The following is a 25,170-nucleotide window of genomic DNA, read 5'->3' on the forward strand; positions in this document are numbered from 1 at the left end:
ATGCATGTTGTGAAACCATAACCATCATGTCTGCACTTGTTTTGTACAATTGTACAAACAATTGATAATATTTCTTTTACTGATGATGTTAATCAAAGATAACAAAATTTATAGAACCTGCACTAAAATATCCTATGATATGTTGATGCGATGTATGATATGTTGTTGGTAGCTCTGTTTGAGGAATACCTATATTGTTTCCCATTCTCTTTGTGTGCATGTGTGAGTCTGTGCACGCAAATGTGTGTGTGTGTGTGTGTGTGTGTGTGTGTGTGTGTGTATATGTGTATGATGACAAAAGCTGTGATTGTGTAGTCTGATTAAATGGACTGAATGGCCTGGGAGGAATGTCAGTGTTAGCATCTCACTCAGATTAGTGCAATGGCAGCTGGACACCTCAGACCTCAGTGTGTACACACACAAACACACACACACACACACACACACACAGAGCCACACCAGCAAAAAAAAAAAGGGTTTACATTCACAGATTTTGTCTTTTTTTTTTTACTTACAACTAATTAAATTGTTCTGTTGCACTAACCAAATTTATTTAGTGTTTCAGAATATAATTTTCACATTTATGGAAGCTCATTCTTACAGTTTTCACAAGTCCGTGCGGTGAGGAGGTTTTATTATATGAAGTCTCCATATGACGGGGTGGAGGATTCCCCTGTGGGTGCATGTGGGGTCATGATTTACAGGGTGTGAACAGGTATCAGATGACGGAGTCTCCTGCTTCACTGTCCTTTTTCTTCTTTCATGCAAAGTGAAAGAGGAGGTTCTTACTGTGTGTTTGAATGTGCTTATGTTACTGCGAGTAATGGCATCGTTCTTAGAAGTATTTCTGCATCTTGTAGTCTCTCACAGATGCATAGATGGTAGTGCTGAGCCTTTGAAGTTGATCCCCTCAGTTCTGGTTCATCAGCCATGGTGTAACTCAGAGAGCAGGTTGTGCCCAAAACAGATAAATGAGTAGTAAACACCTATGACTTAAAGCTAGAAACGTTTTTTTAACAAGGATTGTACTGGAGCATTTTTAATATAAACTTCTTGGAAGGATACCTTAAATGCCATTTGTACATCCTGATATCTGAATTTTGGCTTCTAGTCTGAATCTGAACTTGTGAGCATGAATACTAGTAGTGTGACATGCATTTGAATTAATTCAAACCTTTAATTAAAATTGCGAATTACAGATATTCAAAGTATGTTTTTTATTTCTTGATATAATGGGTTTTTCAAGTTTCAACCAATGAAATATATTTATTACTTTTTCAGTAAATATTTATGTACCACTTTTTTAATTTCTCCATGCACTATTATTACAAAACCAGGTCATGTGTGTGATAATGACTAATTCCAAACGTCTCCTACTGCAACATTGTGATGATTGCAGAGCAGTATGAAACCTGATATTTTTGATACTTTCTTAATCAGTATGTTACTTCAGAACACAAACACTTGTAATACGAATCATAAAACCACATCTTCAGCCCTAAACAGCTGTTGAAGTTGTGAGAAGTAGCCAAACTGGCCTCACAACAATGGCTTTCAAACCAAACCTTTTCCACACAACCAAAGCAAGACTCACTGCCACACTACACACCCATTTGTATTATAACTGAGTAAGATGAGCATTTAGAGAAAGTTTCCCACCTCTCTTAGAAAGTGACACCAGAGATGAGCTGTCCGAAGTGGCTCCTAGCCCAGGCCACTGCACATGTTGATTTTCCAGACCAAGTTGAGCCATATGTGTTAATACATAAGTCACACAGCTCATAATGCATGTGTGTTAGTAAGGATTTTGTATAGTTTCAATAGATTTAATTTTTTTCTTTTGTAATATTCAAGTTTAATGATGTGAACATTAGTTTGGCTATTTTAGATAAGACTATGTGACTATGTGTTCATCACCATTTCTGACAGTGAGCAGTCATGTCTTAAAAATGGTTTACAGTCAGACATACTAACACAACGGCAAATCCTCACATTTTAGATGCAAAATAAAGCAAAAGAAAAGATGGAAAACTACAAAAATAAGATATAAGATATAATTACATTGAAATATTCGTATGTAGGGATTGTCTCCAACACCACCCATCTTGCAACCCTAACGCTCAGGTTACAGTGCTACAGATGTGCACTGGTTCTACATTTCATACATTTTGAGTTTGACACAAAAGCTCAATATCCACACTATTCATAGTGTTCCCTCATAGAGTATAACTTCTCTCCCTTCTTAAAGTCCCAAGTCTCTGCCAGATGGATCCCACCCAATTATCCAGCCATCGGTGACATCATACACCAAACCAGACCAGAGAGGTCAGCGTTTCCCTCAGTGCTCTGTCCATGTGACCTCCCATAATCATAGGTCCACAACCGGTAATGTACACTTATTAAACTAGTCTGCAGTTGTTTTACAGCCACATCGACCTTGGCCAGTGAACAGCTCCACATTTATGGCCAAAACCCTGAAAGTACTCGTGTTAGTTTAGCCAGAAATCAAACATTTGCAATGAAATTGCCAATTTTCAATAGTGCTGCCTAGTTTTGATAAAAATCCATGTACACACTGGCCTCTCATTTCCCCCAGACAGCATGACAACATCCTATTGAGTGCAAAGAATGTGGCAGCTCTTTACAGAAGTGATCTTGCAAGCCGTCTCACTTTCTTTTTCTATTTTCGCTCTGAAAGAAAGACCAAAGTTTGCATTTTCATATTATTTCAGATGATAATGTTACAATTATGAGATAATTTTAGCTGTACCAAGGCAGTTAATCCTGCAAAGTCTTGCTAGTGGCACAATTTAGAGTACACAAGATATCCCAACAGCTGGTATGTATCCAGTTTCAAACTAGCAGCTGGAATGCACAAGTGTATATAAGAGATATGTAATAATGCATCAGTCCCACACAGTATTTTATAACTGAAGGGTTAAAGATTTACAAAAAATGAGAACCTTATCAACATGTTACAATCTAGATTGTAAATCAATGTTCAACCAACGGGAAGTAGCACAGATTTAGTTTGCTATGTGCTGTTTATCTTAGCTAAAAAAATATTTCTCTGCAGAAGGGTGTAATGTGGGAGCAGGAGTAGTGGACCAACACTGGTCCAATATGACGTTCCTGAATGCAGCAGAATCTGACCCCCAGCCTACCTAAGTATTTACCAGGCATCATGCAGGGTGATTTTTGGGTTAGGTCGCATGTGTCCTACATCACCCATCACCTGGACTATAGGAGCTTTCTACTTTTAGTGTGTAAAACCCCTGCAAGCACACCATTTACTCTATCCTGCTGTCTCTTTTACTCGTTTGTCAACTTAGAGATTTTCTCCCAGATGTTTGTCAAGTGGCCAAAATTTGCTTTTGGTGTTTAGAAGTATTCATCCATACCTCCAAAACGACTTGTCCAGGTTTGTAGTGATGCAATGGCTCTTCTGGAATTAAGCTGTGGGCTCTGCAAACATGTACAAGGTTTTCACAATTATGTAATTATGGGCTGTCAAGGCTGGACTGACCGTGTTCGGCTTCTAACTCTTTAGGAACCTTAACACAAGCAGTTCCTTTTCCGTCCTTTTGCAAAAAACACTAGTGGGGACACTGCCATGGTGTCCAGCTATGTGTGATTCACACCAGCTAGTTTCGTGAAAGACCTGTGAATTTAAAATTTTCCTTCTTTGCTCATCTTTAGCAGTCTGCATGTGAGCTTACTATAGGCTGGTGGCCAGCATCCACTCCAGTTTTTATACACAGCAACCGTTACACAAAGAGCCCTGTGATGGACTGGTGACCTGTTCAGGGTGTACCCCACACTCACCCAGTATAAGCTGGGATTGAATAAATGTTACACACAGCATGGATAGAGGAGACCACACATGGGTCATTACATCAAGCAAGTTGAAAGTTTCGATTGGCAATTAGAAGTGAGGTATCAAAATGTCTTTACTATAAAAGATCAGCTCTTTAAGGCCCTAGTTTTAAAAACTCTGAAGAGCTTAACACATATAACACATTACATAACACATTAAATTGACATTTTCTTTAGTAGTGTCAGAAATACAACTAATATCCTAATAACAGCAAACTATGGCTTAGTGTTGAAATGCTTAAGATTGTGCTGATGCTTTGTTAAGGTAAGATTTTGTATTTACAATTTAATTGTAATTGCATTATTGTTCATACAAAATGTAGTTTAATGTTTTTGTAAAATGTTCAGTTGTGCATAGTATTTCATGCTTCTATCAGTGATCACTGTCTGCTTGTCATTGTGTTTTGTTTTGTTTTTTTTTTGTTTACATACAATAGTGGTGTGTCACAGCAGATTAAAAAATGGCATACCCTTCACCTCTGCCTTTTGGCAGTTGGAGGACTCACACCCACCGGCCTGAGAACGCACATATATAGACACATATGGGTTTACACATGAATGCACAACTAATCCACACAAACACTTGAACATTTGTTAGCAGACAACACAATAGAACTGCTCTTTCTGTGGATTTCCTTCCTTTGTTGAATTCAGATTATTACTGAGTGGCCACACCATAGTTGATAGCAGGAGATGGAAAACAGTAGCTCAGCTTAAACTACAACACCTCACCAGGGTCCAAAGATCCTTTTAGGTTTGTGATTCTCTGAACCCAAATCCAAATCTACTCTACTCCAGGCTAATGAAAAGGTTCTGCTCCTGTGGTCATATGTAGAAGCTGAAGGAGCCACAAAAGAACAAACAAAAAAAAGTCTGTCTTAATAGTTTTTCAGCTACTCAAATGGCCGTGTTCAGTGAAATCCTTGATAGACTGTCTGGCAGGGATCACCCTACTCACCTTGCAGCTGGTACAAATAATGTAGTGTATTCTAAACACACACAGATGACGTGGGGTTAAATATGGAAAGTGGGGGAGTGTTTCTAACCAGCATGGCTTTGTGGTTGAGGCAGTAGTCAACAGTCTTCCTGTGACACACCCTGGCCTCAGCACTGGGGTCTCATTTGCTCCTGCTGATACACTGGCAGTCAGGCATGAGTACACCCACATTTAGTTTATTTATATTCCTTATTCAGAATCTGCCTGCTGCTCACTAAATCTTATATTTTATTTGGCCTCCAGATATTTACTAACTAGAAGACTGGCTGACTGTCTATGAGACAGATAGATTATCAGTAGTTGTACTGACTGTCCAGCATGGTATCTAATACTGTTGGTTTGAGAGCTTTGTTACTGCTCAGCCACAACAGCGACACCCACAGTTTCCCTTTCGGGTTATGACTCATTTGCAGCTGCTGTAGGCTTTTCTCTGCTCCAGCAGCTGAACACTCTGAAGCTATTGGAATTTTTCAGTTAACGTTAAATTAATATTTAATATGTCTGTTGGGCAAAATCCTTGAATATGGAAAAAGCATTTTCCTCCCAATAACATACACAATTCAGGAGCTACCGTTAAAAGATAACATGGTCATTGGAGCTGCAAGTCTCTACTGCATTTCTAACGTCAAACTCAAATCTATATTGAAAATATAATTCCTGCTTCACTTTGATTTCTGGGCACATCATGGAAATGCGATATCATCCAGTTGGCATCCATGGTTAGTCAGGCCCAATGCAGATTTCGAGGTTAGAGCTCCATGCAGCACAGTCAAAGTTGTCAAACATGTTGTTATGGACCTGAGTTTATTTGCGTTAAGCAGGAAAGCATCTCCAAATTCCTGAAACAACAGTTAACAGTTAACAGTTGAGAGTCAAGCGTGTTTGTGCCAGTGTACTAAGCAAATATTAACGGTAAGAAAGGAATTATGCAGCATATTAGACATCTAAATCACTAGTCCATTGGGTGCAAATTGTAACTGAAACACATGTTGGATAAACTAAGGGGACAGAAATTGTGATATGAAAGTAGGTTTTGTAGTGTGCTTTCACCTGTTCTGTGCAGCATAGAAATAGATATCCAGCAGATGGGGCTGTGGAGTTGTATTTGAGCTTTGACCTGTCTTGGCTGATCATACAAAGAAATTGTATTCCAAAATCCCTCCATTGAAATTCATGTCTTAAATTCAACAAAACATTTGATGCCAATGTTTATTGCAGAAGAATATATTGCGGGTGAAAATTTGTTAACACGTATTTTCAGTGACTCCGTTTTGATACATTGATATCTTGCAGTTGTTTAGCTACAGTTTAGGAGAAGGATTCAGTCATTTGTAGGTGTAGGAGTAGCCAGGCAGCCAGACAGGATACTGTAATAACTCAAAGGTCTCAGCACTGATCCTCTTTGCAGACAGCGTTCCCCTGTATTACCCTTGAGCAAGACCTTGAACCATATCTTTGCGATTTTCTAATAATGTGAGAAAAGGAAGTTCAACAAAAAGGGAAGAGATCATTTTTCTGGGGTAAAGATGTGAAATGTGGTTTATGTAGATATTGGAAGGAGAAGTGTAAAATGGAGATGAGACAGATGAACAGAGTCTCTGATGAGCAGAGAAAGGCCAGCTGCTGTTGGCACTGAAGATAATCTGGCATTATAGTTGGAAGATGACACAACATGACTCGGCAGATTCCCCTGGTGCCCATTGGTCAGCTGAGCTCTCAGATGAGCTGATGACTGCTCGGATGTGTGTCTCTTTGTGTGTGAGTCCTTGTTTAGGTACAGCTTGTGTGTCTGCGTTTCCAGTCATGTATTACCTTTCTGCTGCATGAACCCAATTGAAACTGTGCCTCCCTGTGGTAGACAGTGGTATTTTACTTTGGTTGCTGTCTGATTTAAAGCTAGCTGCCTCAGAGACAGCTCAGAGATCAGGCTCAGGGCTTGCATTTCTTTTTGCCCTTCAGTGTGTTGCTGAGGGACACTTCGGTAAGATGAATGCCTGCCACGTCTGGTTGTGTTGTCGTTTCTGTTTGGCCACTTGGATGCCAGCTGAAGACACAAACCTGTGTCCCTATTCACTTCAAATATGTGATTTTTTTTTTTTTTTTTTTTTTCCCCCCCTCTCACTTTCTTTAACCAATTCTCATCTCCATTTCCATCTCATTCACCTTTGCCTCTGCATTTCTCCTCTTTACTTTCCCTCTACTTCCTTATTTATCTCCCCATTTCAACTTCAGTGCCTTGGCTGATTCCATTATGAATCTCTCCATAAAATTATTGTCCAGTTTACAAAAGTCTTGCCAGCACTCTGTAATTTTAACTGTTACGGGAATAAAAGAAAATTATTTTGTTTTCATTAGCAACCATAACTTAAAATAAGCAGTTTTAGCAATATGAAAGTAAAAAAGACATTTTAAATATGTAGGTACAGACATTCATAGTTTCTTTCAGATTTGCTATCACCGTGACTTCAATTTTGATATTCCTACTATTTTCTTAAAAGACCAGTGAGGCAGAATGGAAAATAGATTTCATAGTTATGAGTTCATTTGTGAGCATTGATTAGAAACTAAGAATTACTGTGTCTTTTGTTTTGCTAAATGAACCCTACATATCTACCATGCCCGCCACCCTTCTACAGTAGTATAGGAAGGGAAGAGGAGTTTTTATGTTCCTGCTGTTTCATGAACACCTGCTTTTGTGACTTACTTGGTTTAGCACTGTTTATTAAATGCCAAAATTTTAACTGTTTCTCTATTTAATAATTTCTTTGTTTCTGTGCAGTCATGGCAGAGTTGGACCTAAGTCTGAGTGATGCGCTGACAGACGCTCCCCAGCCGGGCCCAGAGGCCCTGGTCGAGCGGGACTTTGTGGCTCAGCTGGAGGCAGAGGCCTTTGACGATCAAGTTGGAGAGACAGTGGGAAAGACAGACTACATCCCCCTGCTGGACAATGATGACACCAGGGCAGGTGAGGTGGCAGTGACAGTAATATGTGTTGTCGCTGTAGAAGTCACAACAGTCCTTTCCCTTCTCTTCTAATTGGACTTATAATGGTTATGCCAGGACAAGGTGCTAACCGTTGGCAGATGGAGAATTGATCATGACAAAAGAGAGGCAGTGCAAACAGAGAAAAGAGAACTGACTTCAGGTTTTGTCGAGGACTCTAGTTCCACCTACAACTTCCTCACTACCTGCCTACCAAAGACCAGGGTAGCCAAAAGAAGCCCAGGAAATGCATGCAGGAAAACCATTGAACAAATAAAACATGTTTACGACTAAAGTTTTAGAGTCACATCAGTAGCCTGTTGTGCCCTGTCTCCACAGGACTCATTATAATTTATATACTACAAAATATTACATAGTACAGCTTTAAATAAAAGTTTAGCTGCTTCTCACAGTCAAACATGCAAAAGTGCCCTCATAACACTAAACACAATCTTTTTAGTGTCTGAAAAAAATTTGCTCTTTTATTTGTGCTCCTTAAATAAATAGCATCAGAAGAATCTTAAACGGAATGAGAATCTATGTTATGCAATATGAACTGCAGTTGCTCCTAAGTAAGTGATTGTATCAGCCGCTGCTGGACATTGGCTCCCATTTTTGATCTGCTCCACTGTCACTTAGTCATAGGGAAGATAGTAGCCACAGGCTTAGCAGACTAGCAGTCACCACGTTGAATATCCCTTCTGAATGGTAACATTGGGAAATAAACAGGAAGTTATATTGCCACTTTCACTGGTACAGTAACCATTTACCAATCTTATTTGACTGTAGTGCATGTGGATGGATTAGACTGCACATGAATAAATTTGGTTTGATTGAAATAAAAAATATGCATTGAGGGAGAGAAGTAAACAGATGGATAAACAGTTGATGTGTCAAACAACCAGTTGAGTACGTAACTTGATAAAAGGAAGTGACAGTGAACAGGGACGCCTCAGCTCTAAGGTCTGTTTTGGCTACCCAGACACTCTGGTCAGACAGTCAGACTGTGTGGGCGCTCGACAGTGACAGCCGGCTGCAGGATGGGCCGTGGGTGGTGTTGCCAGTGATCGACTCTGGCACACAGTGTGCATTTGGACAAATGCTGACATGCTGACAATCTGAGTGCCAAACAGCAGGGCGAGGCAGCCCACAGTTTATTGTACTGTCAGCAGCAGAGCCAGACAGAGGAGGCACAGATTTGTTTTTTCATTGGAGTTGTTTTTTTGGTGCCCATTTAACATGCACTCTTTATGCTTGGTGTATTTTTGATGAGTATCTTGTGGTCTGTGGCTCCTGTGTTTGTATGTATGTGTGGCATGCAGCTCTCTGGATTTTTGCATGGCTTTGCTTACATGCTGGGCTCTATGTGAAAGTGAGAGCCCCTGTCTCAAAGGTCATGTGACACAGGGGGTACTAATCTACAGTCAGTGGGTTACCTGCAGTAGATAGAGCTCAGCAGCAGGAGCACTGACAGGATGTGCTGCTGTGGACTGGGACAAGAGAAAAATGTGTTTTAGCTACTTAGCTCTGACTGACTGAAACAGCTGATCTGTGGAGCAGAAGAATACACACAGGAACTGTGCTTGAGGGTCTGAACACAACATTTTTCAATACAAAACACACAGTTAAGCTGTTGATAATTTCTGTGAGAATGCTATAGTGGCTTAAATATGTTTGCAGGTAACGCACTGATTATACATAAGTAGCACACACACCCAGCTATCGCTTTAATGTGTGTGTGCACTGTATGTGTATATATACCTTTTATATATACACACACAAAAAGGCAATAATGTTGGACTATGTTGAACTTTACCTTTATCCAAACATAGCAGTAGCTTGCTAATGGTGTCTTTGAGCAAAGCCATGAGCTACAAGGAGTTAGACCAACACCTTGCGTGGTGCTGGGGCTCAGCTGCCTGTGCGAAAGGTGAATATCTGCAGTAACAATAAACACAGTCCATTTCCCAGTTTCTAAAAGCACTGTTGTGTATATGCATGTGTATTTCTGTGTTTGTTTATGTGCGTGTCATCTGTGCCCTTGTAAGTCAGTGCCTTGATGTGTTGATAAAGTACATTATCCGTGTTATATAATTTCTCTGCTGTACAAAGTTGCGCGATTCAGCATTTGGATGTCACACAGCATCACCTCCTCCTGCATCCCACCCTGACACCAGCAGATATCTGCTGCCCTCTGCCTTCCCACAACCTGGACATAGCTTGTCATTGTGGTATTAGCAAACACACTCACAGGTGCACAGAACTCTGCACATTCATATAGTACAAATACTTCAAGGGGCCATTTATAAAGCCTGAAACATCAGAGTCAGCAGTTTCCATCTGAGTACACGTATTCTTTCAGGTTTTCACATACAGACCAACACACTGCAGATTGATTTTTCTGTCTTGTCCAGTCATTTCCAGTCAGACAGATCGTAACGTGTCTGATTGTTTTTTGTATGCATGTGTGTCTGTGTGTAGACACTGGTACTTCGTTGGAGAATGGCGAGCAGGAAGCTCATGGGGTACAAAAGCCTGGTAAGAAATATCCCATAATTCCATCTGCCGTCAGTCAGTCTGCTAAGGCGTCGTTGTCATTGCCATCCTTCAATCATGGCCTTTAATTCTTCTCTAGTCTTTCAACCTTGTTTACTTCCTTCCTGTTTTTTGCCACATTTTGGTTGTGTGTGTCTGTATGTGTGCATCCCCTTAGTGTTATTTGTCACAGAGAGCAGGATGTTGGTTCTTACCAGCTTGCTTTCAAGGTCCTCCGAGGAACAAGACTGCTGCTGTTTTAATCCTAGAAGCAGTTGAACGAGTCCTCACTGCCTGGGAGATAATCCTCCTCAGTGAAAAGTAGTGGTATATATTTCAATAAAGATACTGAAATTGTCCTTTGAAATATCCAGGATTTTTTTTTTTTTTTATCTAATTTTTTGTAGATCGTAAGCGTTCTCAAGTTGCTAAACTCATCAATTCCCAATTTCATTTTGGCTGACTATGTATCCCCACACAGCATTTCAACATCACTTCACCATTAGCCTGTGTATAGCTGCCAATACAGTACAGTGTCATAGGCTCATCATGAAGCCACTGTTCTACATCCTGCACCTGTGAATATATGGGGTGGTAAGGGCTGTTGGGATGTGTACTTGGGGCTCTGCTGTTGATACCTGTGGATCCATCAATGAGTCTGGCTACTCTACGAGGGAAAAACTGACAGGGTACCACTCTGTCCTGCTGTAAATGAGAGGCTGCCCACAGCCATTTCTTGCTCTCTCCAGTTAAAGAAATTAATCTTTTCTGTGAAAACAAAGCAGCTCTTCCTTTTCTTGCATGGATATCACCACTTTGACTCTATTAAGAGTGTGCATGTATTGAATATGTAGATGCTGATCTACTGTGGAGGGACTGTCCTCAGACAGGAATATAAATAAAAGGTTGCCAGAGCTGTTTATATATCTGTGTGTAGGCCTGTGTGAAGTTAACATCAGCAGCCTGGGAGAAAATGTGATGCAGACAGATCTGCTGTAGAGACACACACTGGTCTGAAATCCAAAACAAACATTTTACTGATGAACTCTTTGATAACTAAAAAGGCCATTCAACTTGAACTGGCCTGCACAGGCAACTTTCCACTTCATGTTTTGCAATCAGCATTTTTATTAAGTCTCTTTATCTGTAAAACCACTTGTGGTGATATTTTGTTGGTACCGATTTCTCTTTAGTCAAGAATAGAGAAAATGTTCATTTCAGTTTGCAAATCTTTGAACCCCCGGGGCATGTACAATGAGTTTTTCAGGTTACAAAAGCCGAATTCTCATGAACTGCTTTGTTGGATTGTCTTTTAATGCTCCTTATCCTACATCACAAAAGCCACACATGCAAGTACATATGGTGTGGAAGCAGCATTATGGTGGCTGGCTTGTGCTGCCAAAAGCTCTGTGTGAAATTTGAGCCTTGTTAAAAGTGAAAGGAAAAAAATAAGGATGAGAACAAAGAGCTCAGCCTCACTGAATGCGTTATATTATTGCCCCACCATCTCCCTTTGACAGGTTTCCAACCCTTTGTCCATCATTATTATAAGAATAAATCTTTTCCTCTGAATGGGATGGATGCTGGTGACAGTAGGAGGAGTGATCTGGATTAAATCAAACATTCATGTCAGCATGTTCACTGCTTAGCTGTCTGGCTGTTTGCATGGCATGGGTGTGCTCTTTTCACCATGGCTACGTAGCTGTATGTGTGTATTTCTGATCAAAGGAATTGTCGTTGAATGGACGTCCAGTGTAAGTTTCGATTAGTCCCCAGTGATATCATTATATCCGCACAAAAAGTACAGTGTGAGGTGTGATATAATTAAGTGGGCCTACATCAGTAGACAGAGCCTTGGCTTTGTCTTCGTGTGTTGGATCCATTCATCATTGTTATTCCTGCACACCCCAGGGAGAGAACGCAGGACACAGGCAGTATAAGTAGTAACTGGGTCACAGAATTGAGAGCGTAAGCTGAATCCTGACAGGGCAAGTGCAGATGTGTGTGTGTGCGTGTGTGTATGAATGTGCTTGTGCTGTGATGCTGCATGACACGACTGCATGGCATGAAAAGTGGATGGTATAGAAATATTTGACCAATATCAGATGACGTGCACTGTTAAATCTGGCTTTTCTCATGTTGGTCAACTATTTGATATGTTTTAGATAAGTAGTAGAGGATTTTATGACAGCTTTACTAACCTGCTTTCTTCCTTCTTTTCCCTTTATTCTTTCACCCCTTATCCTCTTTTCCCTCCACATAAACATATATTTTTATATTTATTCTCTCATATTTTAAAATCTTCATTTCTCTTTTTTTTTTTTTTCTTTTTTTCTTTTTTACAAATTTTCTCTCCTCCTGAATGAGGCATCCTTTGTTGGTGCACTTGTATTACTTTCTCTATCTCCTCCCTTGCTGCTGTCCATACCATTCTTCTACTCCGTCTCCCGTTCTCCCCTTTATTTTGCTTTTCTCCCTCTTTCTTGATCCCCATGCTTCAGAGGACTAGAACCCACCTCCATCACCATGCCGACTGTCAATCAGCTGTGCTTCCGCTTCTGTGCACCTCTTTCCTCCCCCCATGCTTCCTTTCCACACACATATACACACACACCCATACACAAACACACATGTGCAAACATACACACAACCATGATATGCTTTCCTGACATCAGCACATGCTGCTCCTCCAAGTAATGCGTTAACATACTGTAATTCACTATGCTGGCTAAATTGGGTTTCTCTGACACACAACTGTTTTTGGACATACACATAGAGTCACATATGAAATTCAATTAGTTGTTTTTTTTTTTTTTTTTGTCTGGAGTTTTTCTTTGCCAAAAATGATAATATTCCCACTGTGCCAACTGAATGTTCTCTCCTTGTCTGTTTCTTTTTGATCAAATTGGTGTATGTAATAGTTTTCTGGGGCATAAATGAATCAAAAAGAGTAGCATTTTTACACTGAAGTTGACACAGACATTTATGTCCTCACACACTGAGGAACAGACACAATGCAGCAGCCAGCCCTTCTCTTTCTGCCTGAAACTTTCAAACTGAGTTCTCAGTGCTGCCAGCCTGATCCATCAGCACCCAGCAAACCAGCGCACACACAAACACATATTTACCCACCAAAGGATTATTTGTATTTTTGTCAAACACCATTTTCTCTTGAAATGAAAACCTGTGGTCACCTTTCCCCAAAAATGTTGAATCAGGACTGTTGATCTGCTTTGCACTTCTTTTAGTGTTCCCTCAACTGAATTGATAGAAAAGAAAATACTAAATGCAGATGTTCACTGGACAATCATTCATGTAAAGAATGTAATAGACGTCCCATTAGTCTTTTCTTCAGTAGATTTGTAGTTCTTTAATTTGTCTCAGTTTGTCTTAAAATTTCAAATCGTTATTTCATCGGCTACTAATTATGTTTTTGTTTTGTCTGTTGCTTGATTGTGTTTCTATATATGCAATAAATTCAGTCAATCAATCAAACACTCAAAACTAACTTGTTAGGATTTACTTTTGAGATAACAGTCTGCTGTTAGCCATGTTAACACAATATAATCAGTAAAGAATTACTGGGTCTCATTCACCAAATATGCACATAATTGATTGATTTCTTAGGCAAGATTTTTCTTTAAAGTGATGAAAGTCTTCAAGGGAAAGTAAAAGTAAGTTTGTGAACGGGCTGTTTCTTTGCTTCTACCCAAAAAAATAGTCCCCTTCAAAACGGAGCACAAAAGGTTTTAAGGATTGGCCAGAGAAGGGGAGTAGTTTCTGTAAATATAAATAGGATTTTAGAACTTCTACCCCACTTGCTATCAAATGTGCAAGGGCCATGTAGCATTCCCTCACTCCTTTATGAAGGATTTAAGGTTTTTAAATCTATAAAAATATATATATACCGCAAATACAACTCCACTGTATTAGTGTGGCAATAATCATCAATCAATAAAACTTGGGTACATTAATTGGAAAGTTACCGCATACTAAGACAAAACAAGGGGCATTTTTCATGTGTGTGATTTAGATAAATTGACTCTTTAAAGTGAATGAGACCCAGTGAGCTTCAGTAGTTTGCCATTATTTCTTTTTCATAATAAACTCACCCGACCCTCTCAAGGCTGCAAACAGTCATATATGTTCCTCACAGGGTTAGGTTCAACTTTTTTTCTTTACTTGTTCAAAACGGTGTGTTTTTATAGATGTATCTTCCTGTTGTCTCCATGCACCTTGTGCTAATAAACCAATATATAACACACACTTACCTGGCTTTTGGGTATCTCTTTCTTCTTCTAACCAACCTGAACTAAACGTTGTATCTAATGTCTGACTGCTGTTGTCTTCTTCTCTTGGCTCATTCTGTTCCTGCCCACTGCAGCATTATTTCCTGTTTCTTATACTTTTGCAGCCTTCTAAGAGTACAAAAGTTTAGTCATACTGGCTGTAAGCTTGGGAGGTGGAGGGTTTTACTTTGTAAAGCTGAGAGATTAGTTTGTGCCTCAGGGAAATGCTTGTCCTTTCCTTCTGAGGGATGTGTCTCTGCGATTACAAAACACATTACTTTATTACTCTTTCCTTTGTTGGACAGAGGACTAATAAAAACCAACAATTTCTCTCGCTTTTTTGTTCTATCTTTAAAATAATCAGAAAAAGAATTGAGGAGGATTTTGCTTTCTGTGAAGAGGTTTGCTAGCGATCATTATCTTAAAGCTTCGCTGACGCACAGATTGCACAAGAGAGACTCATTTGCTTTTCATGTAACTTTTTTAAAACTGTGCTGTGGTCACATACACAAAAGACAAAATCCACAAACTAGAAAATAAAATTTGTAATCACCTTTCAACATGACCAGCTTGAGTGTTTTATGCTCAACAATGGTTACTTTTTTTGGAGGAGACAGGCCAACGGGGAAATCTGACCCCGTCTCCAGTAGATTTTTCCAGCATTATATTTGACAAATTTCATTGAAACATGGAAATTAGGTTTTACACCAGACTGAGGTGGAAAATGTGGCTGTTGTTTCTTTAAACTTCTAGTCGAGCGCTTAAAACAAAACTTAAAACTAAAATTTGTATCTAAAATATGAACCAAGTAGAGTCTGTTGCCATATTCTCATTATATTTTTCGCACGACTCCATTACAGTTGTTTTAGATGTAGCTGTTGAAACACATCCATGGTTTTCATTATAGGCAGTATGTCAACTCAGCTGTGTCTTCTGCAGTCAGATAGAGCAGGAACGGTTGTAGACTTTTTTGTGATTTCTCCTATAAATCAAAAACTGTTTACACTGTAACAGTCAATTTGCTGTATATAAATGTCAATATGTCAACTACTGACACAATGTATTTGAGTGGTTGTATTTAAGTATGAACAAGTTGAAAATGATTATTGATCGTTCATGTTATTGTGTCTATTGCCACTTGATTTGGCCACTCCGCTGACTGATGTGTCCTGTTTTATTTTATCTGAAGTGTTCCCCAGCAAAGGAAGTGGAACTCCCTTCTCTTTCTGATATATGGCATGCTGTAAGCAAACATGTGTTTGTACTGACTACTACCATGCAACTGATTATTTATGTAGGCCTAATGCATACGCTTGTTGTAAATTGTTTCATTTATCAGACCTAAATTGGCCTAAATCTTTTTTTGTCATACTGAACAAGAACTGACACGAGATAAATTATCTTTTACATTTTAAAATTTATCACATCTACTGCCTCTCTGGTTTGATGTGACAGATTGTTTTGTGCAGCTGAGTCAGAAGGAAAAAAGTCCTGTGAAGAAATTGTCAAGCAGTTGATAGGGCACAATGAGCTCTTAAAGCTATGGTATGATATTTGGTGATCAAGCAATGCAAGGGATAAAGAAAAGATTTAAGTTGATAATGTTTATGAAATTAAAGAATGAAACAATGAGAGAAAGAATTATAATGAATGTGACTGACTATTTGGCTCAGGGAAGGTTGTGATAAGGTGCTACATCTCTGTCTGACCAGTCAGGTTTTCACTTAATGAGAAGAAGCCAGCTTGACACACATTAGTCTTTTCTATTTATAGCCTACAGAACAGTGATTCTGATAATACTTGTTTGGACCCCTAGACATTTGATCTCAGAAGAGTATCCAAAAAATACACTTTAAATGATAACTTTCTCTGGTATTTTCAAATGCGGCTATTTTTTGTTTGCATAAAGGCAGTCTAACTGGGAATGTACACAGTGAGTATTACACTCTAGTTTGCTTCTGATTGGAGAAATTCAAGGTCTTACAACCTTGTTACAACTGTCCCTGGTCTCCTTGTAGCCAAATAGATGATTAACAAAGCCTACTCTCTATCATTAGTGCACCACCCCAGCGTATAATATGTAGAACAATTGTAAATGGAAACAAAATAATTTCAAATTTTCAAATTTTTTTTTTTAAAGTCTTTACTTTAATGACCACAAAGTGTTATTCTCTCCAGAAAAAACAGGTCTTAAGTACTGCAGTTTGTTCCTATTAGAAGCAAAATCAATAAACTAAACCTTTTGCTTAAAACTTCCAGTTTTACTTTTAAGTTTTCTTTCAACATTTAGAAAATGGAGCTGGCAAATGTCACCGTGAGATCTCAAACCACACCACCACAGAAGTGAACCGTTAAGTATTTTACTTTATCATGTCGATCTAATTGAGACAAACATCTCTCCGATCCATTTGGTAAGTTCCTCCCAAAATCACACAAGCTTCACGAGGAGATGATGAAACACAGAAAGATATATATTCTTAAATGCCATTTCCATGACAGTGAGAGTCTGAAAAAACGATGCCACAGGGTCGTCACGGTAGCCAAAGGAACTAGTCACATTCTACGACTACCGTGTCTCCAGGTCAAAAAACGCTTGAAAATATTCTATTTGATTATAAACAAAATATCTTTGGGTTTGAACTGTTGCTTGGATTAAACAAACAATCTGAGGAGTAACTCTCTTCTGGGAAAATGTGATAGGTTCCACTTGTTTAACAGTATTTTATAGGCTCATCACTTCATAACATCAGAATAATGAATAATAAGTGACCCCATTTAAATAACTTCTACCCCCTAATGGACTTGCTGAGTGGTTGTGGGATAAACTGTTCTGCTCAGACAAGCAGGCCATGCTTACCTGTGCAATGCACTTTGTCAGGATGTACATCCCTGAATGCGAGTATCTATGTGGGGCAGCCTGTCCTACTTAGGCTCAGAGAGTTGCAGTGTGGCTGAAAAAAAAAAAAAAACAAGGAGAGGAATCGAACAAGTCCTCTGTGTAAGCAGATGTGCTTTTCAGTGGAGGGATCATCCCGTACCTTTACGAGCATGCACCACAAACACACACGCGTTTACATGTGCGTGCTTCCAAATCCCATGGCTGCCTCATTCCAAACAGCTGTTATCCTATATTACCCTTGAAGAGGGTGGAAAGGGCGAGTGAAGGAAGTTGAAAAAGAAAACTGAATTTAAAAGACAAGAGTGGATGGAGAGTTGAGCTGTTGTACATATAAAGAGCTGACAGTATATAATGTGCATGTGCCCATCCAGTGTAAACACAAGTGTCGCATCTGAAGACCTTGAAGCTCTGTCACGACTACAGTATGTTTAATACATTATTGATCTTCACTCTATGAAGTTGTTACATCATAGGCTCAGCAGGGACCACATATGCCACTCAATCAGTGAAGAGTGAAATATATCAACTGATCCCAGTGGGGGCTGTTTTGATTTAAAAAGACAAACAAATAAAACAAAAAAACCTTCAGGACCTGACATGGACCATCTTTGTTTTCTTAATAATGAAACACAGAAAGATATATATAATGAAGTCAAACTCATCTTGACCTGCTTTTTATCATGCCACCTCCTTATTTTATTCTCAATTCCTAATGTTTAGCAGAGCACGTCATCATCTTTGTGTAATTTGATGAGCTTGTGCTGGCTGCCTCTTGAAAGAATTGATTTGGTAGCAATGGCAGATAAATCTTCTTTAAATATTCATGATGCAACTTTAATCCCAGAGCTAGGAGAAATCCTAATTCCTCCCTCATTGATGCCTCCTCCATAGACAGAAAGTGTTTCATCTGTGTGTGTTTCACAAGCAAAGGCCTGTGTGTCTTTCTCGTTGTGTGTATTGCCGTGTACATGTGAGTGCATGTTTTTGACTGAGCAAATCTCCCCCTCTTAATTTTTCATGTCAGAATATAGTGTGTGTGTGTGCATGTATTGAATAAGGCTTTGGATTTGCCTTTGAGCTTCAAATGTGAAATGCCTTGGATAGGAAACATCAACATGGACAACTAGTGATTTTCCTCCACTCTGCTGCACTTTGAAGTGTGCACTTGTTCACTTCATCTGTTGATTTGACAGGTACTGACTGCACAATCCCTTCTGGTGGGAGCTAAATGAAGTCCTCCTGCTAGGCTCAGCAGAGTGAACTTTTAGCCATGACACTGAGGAGTGCTGGAAACAATGACAGCTGGAATGCAAATATGAGCAAATGAAATATCAAGTCCTCAACCCCGCCAATAGAGACTAACAAAAACTGACATGAAGAGGGTCAGGAGAAGGTTAGGGTGAGACTGAAATGGCTACAAAGAGATAGCCTCAGTGCCTTTACCTCTTAGCAGACAGACAAACGCAGACTTGTTTCAGGCAAGGACAACGAGGTGTAGGAAATATGGCATAACAGGTCTGGATTCGATGAAAGGAAACCAGAATGGAGAGAAAAAGGGGTCATCATAGACAACTCTCTCTCTCTCTCTGTGTGTGTGGATGTGTGTGTGTCGGTGTGTGTGTGTTTAAGATACCTGCAGGTCCTGAAACCACCCACTTACTGCACAGCAATGAACACACATAGACACAAACATACTATACACACACACACACACTTGGCACGCTTTCATTTAGGAAAACATCTGTAATTGTGGAAAAGAACAGACAGATTAGCAAGAAAATTGTATCTGTCTTCAGGCTATATCTATCTATTTTTATGCCCCACACAATGAATTTTACAAGAGACAGGGTAAATGCTGAAGTCATCTCTTGGTTTGTGTCTGTCGTAATAATGCATTGGAGCAAAAACAGTCCAACCAAAGGGGAGCAGATCTATGTTTAGAAAAAGTTGAGCTGTCTTGCTGGATTTTGTTTCAGTCGGCAGGGGGTGCCACATCTCATCAACTTCATTTTCAGGCTCACTGTGGCATCCTCCATTGATTTTTAACAGTATACTTTAATTTATCATAACTGCCACTATAAAGGGTTATCATTCACCCCTGTTTCCTGTTTGTTGACTTGTTCCCCTCATTTGGTCATGCAACTCTTCAAATCTAATCCTGCCCTCAAAGCAAATAACTGTCAATAGGCACAACACCAGGTCTTTATAGATGCTGAACAAATCTCTGATGTGGGCAGGCATTGACACTTTTGAAGCCAGGCAGTTACATCTGTTTGGGATTTCTCATTGATAGCAGTTGGCCAGGCAGAACATTTCAGCCTCCTCCGCCTTTAGCATTGTCCAAATCAGTGCTCATATACATGACAACAGCAGCAGAATTGAGGGGTAGTGAAACTACATCTGGATATGCTGTAGTCTTGTGGATATGCCCTGCGTTATCAGTGTGTATCAAGTCATCATGTCTCCCAACTGCTGTTGGAGGAGCTGGAAAAGTTCAATGTTGGCTTAGTTGCTAGCTGGATTAGACAATTGTCGGTCTTCTATAAGTACTGGTCAAAGCCCTAGATACAGGACGGATGGAGGAAGGCTTATAGTAAACTCACAGAGGACATACGAGTATGTCGCTGATGCTGAATGTTCTGGGGTGGGAAAGGCATTAAAGTAAACCAGAGTACGAGGGGAAACACTTCATGCTGTGACTGGGCTCGTACCAAATGGCATCCTTAACTTCAGAGACACTGTCAGGATGTTTTTGTCTCATCTAACCTCACCTCTCTACCCTTTGATCCCCTTTTATCGCACTCTCTTTTTTCAGCTTTTGCTCTGTTTTTAAATTTGCTATTTAGCATTTCACTCATCTCAGTCTTGGATGTCATCATATAAGGATACAGTTTCCACACCCTCAGAGGTACTTAGACCAGCCACAGGTCTAAAATATACTAATTGTAATCTCCAGCCTTGTTGGTTCAGACTGTCTGTCCAGGTAAATGTTGCCAGAGAGGGAACCACTGGCTGATGTAACCTGGTTTGTCATTCATCATTACTTCCACATCATGGCTGAACCAAGAGGACGCTCTGAATGTTTGTCCTTGCTGTAGAATCACACTGTGTCCTCTCAGTGAACCGTCAGTGTGTGCCTGTGGTCCTGCAGTGGCCCTGACCCATAGTGTCTCTCCCGAGGAGCTGAGGCTGATGCAGAGAAGCAGGGAGAGGCTGGGGTCAACTGGAGGACAGCTGCAGGACTTCAGCCTATTCTGCTGGCTCATCCTAGATTAGACAGTTTTGGTGAAGTAAACCACAGGGTGCCATGCTGAATCTAAAATTGAAATCGTCTAAAAAAACAACAAGGTTTGGTGTTCACATGATAGTAAGCTGTCATGATAATCAATTGAACCAAATGAACTGCAAATGTTTTGTGAAGTATATGCTGGCAAATATATGCGTTATATGAATTAGTGATTATCCTGGCTTCTTCCCGATCTTATTTATGGGGCTCAAGGATTTTTTGGAAGAAGCACACAAGCGTGTTAAATCTGCTTTGTTTAATGTGGTTTACTACATATTAGAGGTTACCCTCAATTACCACTAATGTGGCACTCTTTTTCATTTTTGTGCTCCTGGTCTCATAGTAGCCATGACCCAGCCTGTACGGTTCACCTATCCTGTGTATAAAAGGGGAGAGTGGGGCAGGGGAACATTCTGAGGCATGGCAGCTGGAGGACAGATAGTAGCCCTCACAATGTCAGCTAAAGAGAAAGCATGAGCGTTACAAACTAGCTGGGATTCTTAGATCAGACATCAGCTGGGCAATCATCATGTGTACACAACTGAAACACAGGGTAGGAACAAGCGGCAATATGTAAAACAACAGGAGGATGATTTACTCTTCTCTTTATTATAAATCCCAAATAAAAGACTGCTTCTCTTTGACTCTGTGGTAGAAAAATGCTTATAATACATTTGACAGATTGGAGTGAACTCTTTCTGAACTGCCTTTATGATAATGCTAAATATTGAGAGAGCAAAGGGGAAAGATTGAAAAAAGGGTTGACTGACTAAAGCAAAACACACTATTCCTTTATTACAGCTCATTAATTATTTAATGGAAGTAGTAAGCCCGCACCCCTTCTCCTTTTGTGCTTACTGTGAAGTTGTGTATTTGTGTTGTCCTGACAAGCCCTTTGTCTTGGCCTGGTCCTGGCAAGGAGTCCCTTTTGCTTCCTAAAAAACTGAATATCACTGTTTCAACTAATACTGTGTTAAGCCCAATTCATTATTTCCGAATCTGCAATGTATTTATGTATGTTTAAGTGTAGTTTTCTGCCCAATGAAGTCCACGAGGGTCTGAAAGATTCCTGATAGATGAATACAGCCCATAATTTGCGTCTGCATTGCATAAAATGCAAAACTTAGAACATTGTATGTCTTCACAGTATTTTCGTACTGTGTTTCACATTCAGTTGTATTAAAGCTGTGGATTTGAAATAAATAAGTGACAAAAAAATAATGAATACATTTACTTCCGTCGTTCCATTAAAGGCACTACATGCTCATAATTCCCTCATTATAACTGGCTGAGTAGAACTCTTCTCAAGACCAGATAGCAGACTAGGCTAACTGGCAAACTGTGGACCAAAGCACAAAACCTCAAACATCTGTTACTTTGCAAAACCTCATATCAATTCCAGGCAATATGTGTATGTGTGTGTGTGTGTTAGTATAGTGTGTGTTTATGAATAGATGGATTAAACCTAACTGGAGGTGTTGTAATAACTGCAGAATCATAGTTGTCGGGGGCAAACACCCGCATCCTATGTGGATGCGGGTGTTTCTCTAAAAATCAATCAGCATATTTTTAGTTTGTGATATATTGATTTTGAGGTAAGACTGCTTCTAACTTAAAAAAAAAAGCCAGTTGTTATTTTTACTCTGTTGAATAAACCACATCAATACAAGGACCAAAAAGTTCAACTTAGTTCAAGCTTGGTAGTGACTGTACCGAGAACTGGATTGTGTTTCTTGTGTTCCATGTTGTAACACTTCCAAAAACACAATATGCGACCTGATAAGTTAACGACCTGATAATGGTGAACACTAAGGGTAATAATTTTATTCCAAAACATTACCAGCTGCTGAAAAATGTCGCTGGTGTCACATTTTAGATGGCATGGTTATTTTAACAAAGACTGAATGGCTCCGCTGACCCTGGCATCACCTTCTCTGCTGATTGTGAATCTGCTGCATGTCCTCAGAACAACTCTCACAGGGTTCCAGTGCCTCTTTGCCAACTTGTCCATGCATGAGTAGGATTAGGCAAGACTAGTCTGTCTCTGTGTGTGTGTGTGTGTGCATGTGTGTGTGAATAGTCTGGGTATTAAACTGTGTCATTTTGGGGACATATGGCAACAATTTTTAAAGTGAAGACATGATTGAAGGTTAACATGTGGACTCTGTTAGAGCAAGTCAACATAGGGTCCAAATGTGTGTGTATTTCTCTGTCCGTGCATCCCATAAGTATGTAAGTATGCCTTACTGTGTGGTGACTTGATGGAGCATGTGGGTGTATGCGCATTTGTTTGCCCACATTAGTGCAGCTACAGCAGACTAGCTGTGAGTGTGTCCTGAGATCCCTGCGAGACGATAAAGTTCATCCGTCAGACTGATAGCTGCTCCAGTCTGTCTCACAATACCTCGTCCTCACACTGAGGTCAGCAGTCCCCCCCCCCCCAGCAGAAGCAGCTCTTACATAATTTGGATATGTGGTTCACACTGAACACAGGATCAGATTTAACTCTTGTGGTAGAGATTTTGTGGTACTATCTATTAGAGACCACGATCAACACCTCATTTCCTGCTTGGATTATTGGATTTTTATTAGATCAGGTCAGAAAGGTTAAGTCATAAAGACTCATAAGCAATGGCTTTAATTACGAAAGGCGTCTGGGTGTTTCTTTCCAGCGGTTTTTTTCTACCAAGGCTCTTCAGCAGCCTTTTGATGCATAATTACAGATATTGTAGAAGGAATACATGTAGTTACATGACCTTTACATTTGAGATCTGATGATGCAAGCTGGCCCTTCAAACGCAGCCTGGCCATGTGTTCTTGTGTACTCGTGTTTTTCTCATCCAAATATTATATCTATGCACACATTGGGGTAACAGTTGTATTTGACTTAGTTTATGAAGCAATGCCAACCTGCAGTGGTGAGTGTGTGATACAGTGATTTACGTTCAAGTCGCCATGATGACTGACAACACTGCAATAAGCCTCCTGTTGAGCTCTGACTTGCAAGAACTTCGACCACACACACACACACACACACAGACACACAGACACAGACACACACATGCAGCCGCACACATGCACACACTCACATTTGATGCATCACATTTGGTCCTCCTCCCTCTCTGAAGCTGAGCAGTTCACCACCGGTACATTAAACACAGTCCAATGTGCACAGCATAAATCCAGCATGAAATTTTCTCCTGTTAATTGAACTGAACTGAAGATGACCTCGGGAACAATAATATTTGCTGACAGAAAAAAAAAAAAAAAAAAAGTAACCCCAAATTGCATATACAGTATATATTTATAACTGTAATGGATTCACTTGCAGGGCTACAGATGTTCAACATTATTCTGTTTCATATTCTAGGCATGTATGTCATGCAAAGGTAGTAGCCATATATTTAAACAACTTTCAGGTTCCAACTGCACAGGATCACTTGTTGTCACAGCGGGTTGAGAAAGTAGGCCAGGAAACTGTGATGGACGTTTACATCTGAGAATCTCTGTAATAATTTAATCATTCAACTTTAGTTTCCCAATCTAAGACCTCTCTGGCTAAGAGAGAAAAACTGTAACCACTGCCTACCTGACACTGTTGTTGCATATGTCAGTATTTAACATGTTAAGAGCAACGTCATAGTGATTGAAATGATCCTTTTAGGTACAACTGAGGGATGCATCTACTTTGATTCTCTAACTGGCTGCAAAATATTTTCTTTGAGTGATATGGACATACCAGACAGGTACCAGCTTTGAATTGTATTGTATTTGTCTAATCTTCCTCTGCCCTGTTTTAAGAACACCCTCTTCTCACAGCTTTAACTGAGGCTGTGATCTACCCAGTGCTCCGCATTTCGGGGTGTGAGGGGTCTGTAATGTGTAATGGTACCTGCCCGGTTCCTGACTCTGGATCTGAAAAGGTCCTGGATGGAGGGCAGGTTGATCTTCTCTGCAGACCTTATAACACATCCATGTTTGGGTTAATTGGTCACTCTAAATTGTCTGTAGGTCTGAGTGTGAGTGGTTGTTGGTGTCTGTCTGTCTCTGTGTGTTGGTCCTGTGATGGACCTGTCCAGGGTGTACCCCACCCTTCGTGTGCAATGTGAGCTGGCTTTGGCCCCAGCACCCCCCGCGACCCGGAAACGGACAAACAGTAGAACATGAATGAATGAATGAATGAATTTGATCTACCCGGCTCAACTCACATGATTCAGGAAGAGATGGAAATGCAAATAAGGACACTATTAAAGGTTTTCATACCAGTGCCCCTGACTGCCCTTTCAAAGCCGCTTAGTCAGATTTC

The 25,170-nt window shown here is 40.0% G+C and overlaps 1 protein-coding gene across 3 annotated transcripts in view; it reads left to right on the forward strand.

The window, feature by feature from the left end:
• The window catches only part of LOC115060987 (microtubule-associated protein 4), an 86,682-nt gene that overhangs the window by 13,668 nt on the left and 47,844 nt on the right, over positions 1 to 25,170 (forward strand). For all 3 annotated transcript variants that reach the window (XM_029529189.1, XM_029529192.1, XM_029529188.1), the window contains exons 2-3: positions 7,653 to 7,838; positions 10,337 to 10,393. In XM_029529189.1, the coding sequence (XP_029385049.1) occupies positions 7,655 to 7,838; positions 10,337 to 10,393 (241 nt within the window). In that variant the 5' untranslated portion in view covers positions 7,653 to 7,654. The remainder of the gene's footprint in view (positions 1 to 7,652; positions 7,839 to 10,336; positions 10,394 to 25,170) is intronic.

The sequence above is a fragment of the Echeneis naucrates genome, chromosome 20 (assembly GCF_900963305.1).
Source record: "Echeneis naucrates chromosome 20, fEcheNa1.1, whole genome shotgun sequence".
NCBI lineage: Eukaryota > Metazoa > Chordata > Actinopteri > Carangiformes > Echeneidae > Echeneis > Echeneis naucrates.